The sequence below is a fragment of the Monodelphis domestica genome, chromosome 4, assembly GCF_027887165.1.
Source record: "Monodelphis domestica isolate mMonDom1 chromosome 4, mMonDom1.pri, whole genome shotgun sequence".
NCBI classification, from domain to species: domain Eukaryota; kingdom Metazoa; phylum Chordata; class Mammalia; order Didelphimorphia; family Didelphidae; genus Monodelphis; species Monodelphis domestica.
In genome coordinates, this window is record NC_077230.1 from 43399099 (window position 1) to 43409873 (window position 10775).

Below are 10775 nucleotides of genomic sequence, written 5' to 3' on the forward strand. Positions count from 1 at the left end.
AATTTTGAGTAATAGGTGGAAGGCTTGCATAAGTAGGAGGGAGGTAGAAGTTAAAGGGATTGAGTAGTTGAAGAAACTATGAGAACGTGGAATTTGAAGTATCATTACTAATATTATTATTAGAGTCTCTAAGGGTGATAGCAGGATAAAAAATGGAGAGGATGACCATGAGCCACGTTCAAAAGTCATACCAATTTTTTGTGACTCAATTTAATTCCTGAAGATATTTCATTGTTAAATTGATTGAACATATTTAAAAGTTTGTGACAGATATTATTCAAATCTGTTGTAATGAAGTGAATAAAAATTAGTTCTTTAGAATATATTTTTCTTTAATTCAAAAGATTTGACCTTAAGACTCATACTTCATAATTGGCTCAAATTGTAGAAGTGTTCTGCCTGACAAAACTTTCCATTCTGAGTATCTGACTGTTCTCAAAGGAACTGTCAAACATTTTAAACAATTGTCGGTCATTGACTACATAATTATTCTGCATTATGACATTTCAGTAGGATTTTGGTATTGGAAAAATATGTAACTGGGAGAAAAATTTAATTCATGTGATGATTCTGTCTTTCAGGTGAGGTGCAACTCCTACCGACCAGAAGCTGCAAGAGAACAAATACAGATTGGTGCTCATAGCCCTCCCCAGTTTAGGTAATATGCATCATGACTTTTTCCTTATGTGATGTATAAAGTAACCAGTGCTCACAAAGTTCTAAGAATGTAAAGTTCTTTTGAATAACACTTATTTTATGCTTTGTATTTGAACCTCTACCACCTACCACATAGTTTGCCACATTGTATATCCCCAAATAAATTCTTGTTGATTGATTGATGATCATTTAGTAGAATACCTTCCTTGCCAGATAGCAATATTACTCAAAAAATGGCCAAGTGACCTTTCTATAGATTGGTTCAGCAAATTAATAGAACTACACTATATCAAACAAACCCTCTATGAATAGGCATTTCAAAGCAACAAATAATTTATTAAGCATTTATTATGTGCAGAGGACTATGCTATTAGATATAGGATTTACATGAAATATTTTGCTTTTCTTAACAAAACTTACAATCTATCAACCTTTCCCAAATCAATGTCATACTAATTTAAAATGAGCACTTAAAGTATTGTATAATGCCTTCCAATTTATCAAAGAAAGATTATATTATGGTAATTCTTGTTATGTATGTATATTTTGTAGTTTTATAAAACTTTGAAAATTTGTATTTCATCTATTTTATTTCATTGACGTATTTCTAAATATCAGAACTTTCTCTTGTGAATATTTGATTAATCAGAAGTCCTTGACTTGTGTCAATGGAAGATAGCATAATTTTTCTAAACTAGAAATGGATAAAGTTTTGATTTACTTGTCTGGTTTATTCATATTAGAGAATAACCCATTTTAAACCAGTCTTTCATTCACTCATTCATTATCACAAGTCACCCATTGTGTACTTTCCATGTTCCTAGCATTGAACTAGATACTTTGGTGGTGCTATGTTGACTGATGATAAAAATCACACTTTACACCATATAGTTAAAAGCTACTCATTGTTTTGTGATTTATGCTCAGAAACTACAAAGGCATCAGGGAGAGAGAATCTTTTACCAATTATGAATTTTGAACATTTTCCATTTGCATAGAACTCTAACAATTAGAATTTTAAAAAACATATTAGGCTTTGAATTATTTGGTTTATACTATATTATATATATATATATATGTACATATATATATTAAATTATAGGTTCTCCACAGGAACTTAATTCAGGAATCTAAGTTAAAAAATAAAACAATTAATTCAATAACATTCAACAAATAGTCATACAGAACAGTTTGCTTGATGCTAGAAGGGGATACCCAGTTTAGATAAAATAATTCTTTTTCTTGTGGAGCTTACATTTGAGTGAAATAGAGAGACTTGACACATATGCAAACATCATGTATTATTGAGTATTGTGGTTAATCGGTACAAAAAATGTTGTGTTGGGTCTGAGGTTATTACTGAATTATGGTGTAAAGTCTTCAAGGAAGGCTTTCTGTGGCACATAGTGCTTGTTAGGCTTTTTTTTGGAGTAAGGTATACCTTACTGAACAAAGTATACTTCAGCATAGAAGTATATTCTAAGGTTAGAAAATAACATGAGCAAAGGCATAAAGTTGAGAGAGTTCAGGATCTTTTAGGACTTAAAAGTGGTTTAATTTAAATATTTTAAATTTATTCAATATTTGCTTACTACATATTGAATCTTATCCTTAATATTTTGGAGAGATAATGTTCCAAAATTTCTTTTACACTTTGGGAGTCTTATTCATTCTCTCCAGTAAATGAAGCATAACAAACTTTTCAGAAGTTGGCTGTAAATTCCCTACCAACATAAAAATCTAATCATTGTATTGGAAATTCTCTCCCACTGTGCTAAACTACCCTGAAAGGCTGACTGCATGTAATGGACTAAAGTGTGCTCCCACTGACAAAGGATGAAGATGGAAAAAGCATACTTGATTAATTGCTCAGCAAAACAGTTTTAGAGCCTACTGCTGTATGTATTACCAACTAGTTGCCTTACAATGTGAGATTTTATATCATCGTAAGGAAGTTTCTTTACTAATTTTCGGTTAAATTGTGATACCATGAAAAAATATATTTAAACAGGTTATTTTACTTAATAGATATGCTATTACATTTATTTGAATGCTTGAAGATAATAATTATTAGAGTAGAAATGATCAATATTCTAGATCACTTGGTCTATGATCAATCTTTGCAAGTATAGTTGGGTGAGAAATAGAAGAGGGGCTACATACAGTTTATATCTAGTTTTTTAGTTATAATTGCAAAAATATCATTGGCATCCATGACTAGTAAACATAATCTATGCTTTTCAGAACAGTGGATAGATCATCCCATGGCAAATTTGTAAGAGTCACACAGAATGGGTAGGCATGTATGAATTATAATCTGTATCAGTAAAGGTAATAGCCACATTGATGAAGTCACATTGGAGTATTGACGTGTTTATAATAATCAGAAAAGGCAGAACAGGCAACTGACAACCCATAAATCAATAAATGAGCATTTATTACCTGTTATGTTCCCGAGACTTTGCTAGGTGTTGGAGGTGTGCTCCATTCGTGTCCATGCAATATGAAGAGGTCTAGAGAGAGGTTCCCAGTATGTTTGGTGGATTCCTTTTGAGAGATTTATGGAAATACTTTGAAAAGAGTCAGATAAGGAGAGCTTTGGAGGGAGTAATCAGGTAGATGAGATCATAGACATGCCAGTGTCATAACATCAATAACCATCTATCTAAGCTATGAAGTAGAAATATTTTTTTTAAAGAGAACTTTAATTGAAGAGGTAAGTAGGAAACTCCCTGGAAATTGAAGTCTGCAGCTCACCAGGGAAGAAGGATCATCAGGATAAAGAAAATATATTTTGAAGTGCTAAAAAGTCCCAATTAGTAGTCTTAAATTAAACCCCAAGTCTATGCAATTCATGAACTTCTTTAGCATTATTTATGGATATATGTATTAATGTTTCCAGTGTCTAAAATTTACTTCTATGACTGTGAAAAGACCAATTCAAAGGCCACGTACTGCACAATACTTCCCTCATGCTCTGATACCAGAACTACCACAATCCTTTATTTTCTTCTTCTTTTATGCACTTAATGAAAACTACATGAAAATTCAAGATATCTGTGCATAGAATAATGAACCTTAAACCTAAAGTCAATTAAGGTGAAGTATTATTAGAAAATAGTTATGAACTTAAAAACTTAGAAATGCCAAGTTTAGATTATTTTAGAACTCTACCCATTATTCAGTAATTTGAGATTTAGTATATGCATGGTGGAAAGAACCCTGGAAGAACAGTAAGAAGATTTCATGCAGCAATGCAATTAATTATTTACTTTGTATAGAGCATTCTGCTAAACGCTGCAAGAGAAACAAGGTTCAGATAAGACATAGCTTCTGCTCTCTTGGTGTTTATGGTCTATTAGGTTTGGCTTCTCATCCCAAGTATACCATTAATTAATTAATTGTATGACCTTAGACAATTTACAGAACCTCACTCATCCTCACTTTTTTCACCTATAATCTGAAGTTGGACTTGATGATCTCTAAAATTCCATTCCTCTCTAAGATTAGATATCAGTGCTCTTGATATCTTTAGTTATAATAGATATTTAAATAAGATCATAGATCTAGAGGCACAAGGAACCTTCTAGACCAACTTTTTCATTTTATAAATAAGGAAACTGAGGCTCATGTAAATCAAGTCATAAAAAAAATACAGCAACCTCCAAATCCTCAAACCCCAAACCAAAAAACAAGGGAGACATGTTGGTTAGCATGATGCATTGAGCTCCAGGCCTGGAGTTGGGTTCAAATTTGGGTTCAAATCTGCCTTCAGAGATTTCCTAGATGTGTAACCCTGGGCAAGTCTTAAGTGACCCCAATTATCTAGCCCATACCACTTTTCTGCCTTTGAAATGATATTAAGACAAAAGGTAAGTTTTTTTTTTTTTAAGTCACGTGCTCAAGGTCCACATAGAAAGTAAAAGTCAGAGGCAGAATTTGAACCCGTATCTTTCTCCCATGGACTCTCTTTGAACATCAGTAGACTACTCAAGAAATGATGATACTTATGAAATAAGTCATCATTGTTTTTGTTATTTTTTTCCAGAGTCAATGGTGCAGTAAGTAACTTTGAGGAATTCCAGAAAGCTTTTAACTGTCCAATCAATTCAACAATGAACAGAGGTACAGAGTCCTGCCGGCTTTGGTAGATGGTCCTTTGCTCCATCCCATCCTCACTGGGGTCTATTATGAGAAAAGCTGCAAGTGTGAACTCTAACCTACAACTGCTTCTGACCTGTTTCTCTTCAAAGATGGGAAGGGCTGAATTTTGGTTGCATCTTCATAATTTCAGCGAATTATGAATCAAATCACCATCTGATCAGGGCTTTAGGACTTTTCAAAATGAAATGGAAAAAAAAGAGAGAAGAGTAAGTTTCTTGAGGAAAAAAATAAAACCACCCCTTAACCATGCTGTGGTTGTAGTGCTATGATGGATCACTGCCATTACCCTTTCTACTTCTTCATTTGTTGTTAGCAAAAGCTAAGTGATACAATACCATTTTAATCTAGTGCTTTGCAGGGGGGCAAAACCAAATGTGTCTATAAAAAATTCAATTTCTCTTACCTGCAAGTCCCCAGAAGGAAGGTGCCTTTCTGGCAGCTCAGGAGGTCTTGCTATACTGTAGGATAGAGTGTTTGATAATACAGAGTCATCATTACACAACATTTTCTAAACAATTGCTTACAATGTGGGAGAGGCTTTTGGTGCTTTGATTTTCAAAACAAATTCTAACCTTCAACTGGATACTCTCAGGATGCAATAACAATTCATAATTTGTAAGGAATGGAACTGGCCACCAATATTAACTAGATGAAAAAGTCCCTGCCCTTTGATTAAAAAAAAAAACAAAAAAGAAAAATATTTGAAATTTATCACATAAGTGACCTTGTAGAAGAAATTTGCAGATATGGAAGCAGTAGGAGAGTTCTAAGGAGACCAGGTTCCCACTTGTTTGTTTAGTGCTTCAACCCTATGACCTAAAGGCTGTATTTATTTAAAAAGAGTTCTGGCTCTAAGACCCTTGTCCTGACCATCAAGTTGTTTTTACATGTATTTGTCTTTAATTTTGGAAGTCCTTTCTGAAATGAGAAGACATCCAAAGATGTCTCCAAGTTCTTATATATGTTAAATAAGAACTAAGTCTTCATTGACTTCCAGCTCAGATCATGAGGACCTCCCTGATTGCAGGGAAACCTAAGCATTTTTGTAATTACAGTCTCACTTTTACCTTCCTCATTAAAAAACAAAGATATCAAACATAGCTAGATGATTCCTTGATTCTTACGCATTTGGGGTATACCAATTTATTTCAAAGATTCTTGTAAAATTTGTTTAAAAATTTAAAAAATCCAAAAGAAAGAAAGAAAAAATTATTTCCTTACAGAAGATCTTAGAGTAAAAACCAAACACATGATTTTGAAATCTCAGGATATTTAAGTTTGGGTTTTAACTTTATAAAGATTCTGTTTGACAAGAATCCTCTTTCTTTAGTCCAGACATGTCAGGGATAAGAACTTACCTCTTTGAAAGTAGTTAAATCACATGTCATGTTCTACTCAGTATCCATTTCCCACCTTAATTCATTGTATGTGGCAGGAGGGAGAATGGGGTTGAAATACAAAAGAAATATTAAGAGCTCAAAAGAACAATCAAATCCTGACAGTAAACACTGGGATCAATTTTGTTTGATTCATCTGAAGCATCGTTAGTGATTCTGAAGATGGAAAACTAAACATATTTCAATATTGATCTCTGGTGGAGAGAGCCCTAACAATCCTAGTTGATATGTATTGCCAGTTATTAGGTGCATTGCTGGTTTGGATCTGAGCACTAATGTGGCTGGGTTGGGGAAAAGATTAGCAACAGAAGAGAAACTTTGACCTCAACTGGGCAGGGACGGCTGCATTTCTCCACTTGGCTTTGCAAATAGATGAGCTACAGAAGGAGAGCTACCTTTCTACTTTTATCAGTCATGGATTCCAGTGTGAAATTAGTTTATTTTATTCTTCATAATGAAGCTGGGCTGGACTCCTGGTGCTGATGAATTCATTTTCTTCATCTCTTTCTGTTCATGTACTTGAATTACCTTTTGTTTTGTCACTGAACTTGGACATTTAATACAGGTTAAGGAAGGCATGGAGAGCACATCTGAATTGTGTTTTTCTCTCTGACGTCTTTGATTCAACTCTAAACAAATGTACTTCTTAATGTCAGAGAAAATACGTTGTTTAGAACAGTGGCAATAAGAGACATCATTTTGTCTGCGCATTCTAAGATGCCAATGATTAGCTATCTAGAAAGACAGAGGCTGGAGGCTCACACGGTTTCTGAAATGTGTGACTCCTTTCTCTTGATTCATTTTTGTTGCGTGGTACACTCATAGCATGACATATTTATTTTGGTTAATGTAAAATGTGATCCTAGGTAGGACAATGTCCCCAATAACACAGGACTTAATAAAAGCTCATGTTTGATACAACACTACACAGTTTATAGAGTGCTTTCCTCATAACAGTGCTTTGAGTCAGGGTTAGTATTATAATCTCTGCCTAGGATATGAGGATGTTGGGGAAAGTGAGGACCAGATAAGGTAAATGACTTGGCCAAGGACATGTAGCTAGTAATTGATAGAGATGGGATTGAACATGAATTTTCGGATTCCAAGGTCAATGTTCTTTACACAATGCCATTCACTTATTTGCATATGATGCCACATGGACTTCCATCAGCCATAGGGTCCTGGGTTCAAATCTCCTGAGCACAATGGACATTAAGTTAGACATAGGAAAAAGTAACCCAGTTCAATTTGGAGTGAAGGGAACAAGGTAGAATTTGCTATAGAAATATAGTTCGGACAATGAAGTGGGATTTGTGAACAAACACATCAAATGGGCTGAATCATTAAGAATTCCCCCCTATTCCCTTCCAAATCAAAGTGCCTTAACTATGATAAAATTCTATGTATGGGACTGTGAAACAAATGTTAACTGTGATGGTGATCATCATAGGATGAGAGATTTGGTAGAGCTAAAAGGGAACCAGAGGCCATCAAATTTTATTTTAATTATAGAGGAGGAAATTGAGGCCCAGAGAGGCCAAGGTCACAGAGAGTAAGAATCTGAGGTCTTTTTGATTCCAAGAGCAATGCCTTTTCATTTCACCTTATTGCCTGTCATGAAATAAATGATATTTAAAGAGACTGGTCTTTGTGTTGAGTTGCTATGACAATTCTCACCAATTCTTGGGCTGAGTGCCATTACTAGGAAATACCAGCTATGTTTAACAATAATTCACATTTCCTATAGCACTTTAAGGTTTTTAATGTGCTTCTCTAACGTGACCCTGTGAACCAATTTTTTTTTTATTATCCCTATTTTATAAGTGAGGAACTTGAAGATACATTGAGTAATTTTATTCTTGTGCAAGGTCAGAGAATCCTTTTGGGGCTGGTAGGATGGGAATTGGTTGAGGGACTGATTCAATGGTTTATCAGCAACCTCACAAGTCTATGCAGCTTCCATTGGTATCGGGCTGCCGTTTTCTGTTTTTACTTTTATGAGATGGACTTTGATGTGACTAACACAAGCCTGGCATTCAAAAACTACTGTGGAGCTTATTTAGTGCCTTCCTCAGGAGGAGCTTAAAGTGCAGCTCATAAATAGAATCTCACTTAGCCTCATGGCATCCTGGGTGACAGCCAGAAGATAGGATTGGTCATACAGGGATAGTCATCTCTAAAAAGGAGATGCAAATGCTTGGGGAATAGAAAGGTTTAGTGGCTTGTCAGGCATCACAGAGCAAAATTGGTGCAGATTCTCAGGACCCTGGGCAACTTTCTGACCACTGATATACAGAGTTCTCTCTCCTGGACTGTGCCATTTCTAAATGCTTTTATTCAATCACTACTCCAATGGACACATATTGCTTAATACATTTCTTAGTTGTACCTTTTACATAGATACTCAGTTGCATATTAAATTACTGAGGGGTATTGTATGCTTATCTCATAAGAAATAATCCTTGATTCCAGAGGCAGTGCCCCACTGGGTTGAAAAAAGGCCTTTTCTGATATTACCTTTTATTGTATGAATTTTTGCCTTGAAATCCATTTGGTTGTATTACTCCCTCTCCCTCCCCTTATCAATGTGGATGGTGATTTTAATGACAATAAAAATGACTTCGAATTCTTGTGTTTTTTCTTTATATCTTGTGTAACCAATTGGACATCCTGTTTCAAGGAATGAGAAGATACCTAACACTAGCATGGTTTTCTAATAGAGGCTCTAAAAATGGGAATGAACTTTTTCTAAAGGCAGGGAGAGAGATGGGTAAAGAGAAATGGTCATTGATTGTCTCATTGGTAAGATGGAGAAGTAATTAAATATAACAAACATTTTGAATCCCTGACATATGTCAGTCTCAGTGCTAAGTGCAGGGGATATAAAACAAGAAGAAAACAGTCTGTGCCCTCAAGGAACTTATATTCAAGTATAGATATATTCAGGAAAAGTGACTTGAAAAGAAATAACCAGTTTTAATGGTTCTGTGATTGATATGCCACATATTTTTATTGTTTTTGATGAGTTAGTCACTGTGTACTAAGCACTTAAAGGAAAATGACACAATCCAGAACCAAAAGGGGCTTATAGTCTAGTAGGAGACATGCTACATACACAAATAATTGTAATAGAAAAAGAATATGCAGGATTAGAAAGAATATCAGATTGGTGATAAGACAGGGGATTAGGGAAGGCTTCATAGAGAAGCCAATAGTTAGACTGGGCTTTCAGGATAGAGTTAAGATTTCCTCAAAAGTTAAAATTTCAAGAGGTGAGGATTCTGAGGGAGAACATTCTAAGTGTAGAGAATAGAACGAGCAAAGATGATGGAAACATAAAAATATGGAAAATATTTGGGAAAAGGGTAGCAGTCCAGTTTGAATGGAGCATAAAGCACTTTTGGTGGGAGGGAAAGACAAATTAGAGCTGGTATGTGAAGAACTTTCAGTATCAAGGAGTTTGGGTTTTACTCTTATGAGAAACCTTGAAGAATTTTGAGTAGAGAAGTAACAACCAGAACTAAGAAGTGGGAAGATTAATTTGCAAACTGGGGCAAGGAAAGTTTTGAGTTTGGTGTTGTCAACTCTATACACTATCCCTATATTGCATATGAGAAAACTAGGAGTGAGAAGTAAAATGACCTAATTAGGATGACACATCAAATAAATATGGGAGGGAGGATTTAAACTCAGGTCTTCCTTATTCCAAGGTCAGCACTCTGTCTACGCAGCCATTTTGCTGCCTAAAATATAAGCTCCTTGATGGTAAACACTGTTTCATTTTTGTCTTTGTAGTCATTACCAGTGCCTAGTATAGTGCCTTAATAAATACTGAATTTTTAGATGACTCTACATTTTCTTTCATTTCTTATTTCATAACTGAGGAGAAGTAGGGAAAGGTTACAGGAATAACAGAGAGAATTTGTTGCTATGTCGTCAAATATACCACCGCTAAGAGGTAGTGAATAGATTTCATAGTTTAGTTGTATAATTAAATTGGGGGAAAAATAGGCTTGAAATGTAAGGATCTAATTGGCTTAAAGACACCTGGAAGTCCTTCAGGTTCATGTGTCAGCCCAAGTATTAGAAGGAACAGTAACTTTGAGTTCTCTTGATTTAGAAAATCATGTCTGCTCAGTACAAAACAGATTAAAAATGTCATTGGTAGCCTACGGTTTACCCAGCAGGAATCTTATTAATTAACAGCTTAATTAGATAATTTAATCCCCTTTAGAGTTGGATATATGAAAATGAATATTAGATAGTCTTGATGAGCCTGACAATATTATGCATATGTGAATGTATGCATATATATATATGCCAAAGCTAAAACCATAATGCACAGATAGGAAGAATTACTATAATCTATGAAAGAAAATCTGATATGCAATTTTAATCAAGCCTAAATGGTTTTAGAAAGTCTCCTCATTTAAATGTGTTTCATGTATTTTGTTTCATTAAATGATACAATTAATAAGGTAAATGAGTCCAAGCTGTGGCCATGTGGGGGATTTTTAATATATTTTTTTAAACTCTTAAGCAAATCTTGGAGAGGTA

The 10775-nt window shown here is 34.6% G+C and overlaps 1 protein-coding gene across 2 annotated transcripts in view; it reads left to right on the top strand.

Moving 5' to 3' along the window:
- The window catches only part of PHEX (phosphate regulating endopeptidase X-linked), a 273600-nt gene extending 264756 nt beyond the window's left edge, over positions 1-8844 (top strand). For both annotated transcript variants that reach the window (XM_056793356.1, XM_056793357.1), the window contains 2 exons: positions 582-658; positions 4706-8844. In XM_056793356.1, the coding sequence (XP_056649334.1) occupies positions 582-658; positions 4706-4808 (180 nt within the window). In that variant the 3' untranslated portion in view covers positions 4809-8844. The remainder of the gene's footprint in view (positions 1-581; positions 659-4705) is intronic.
- The last annotated feature ends 1931 nt before the right edge of the window (positions 8845-10775 follow it).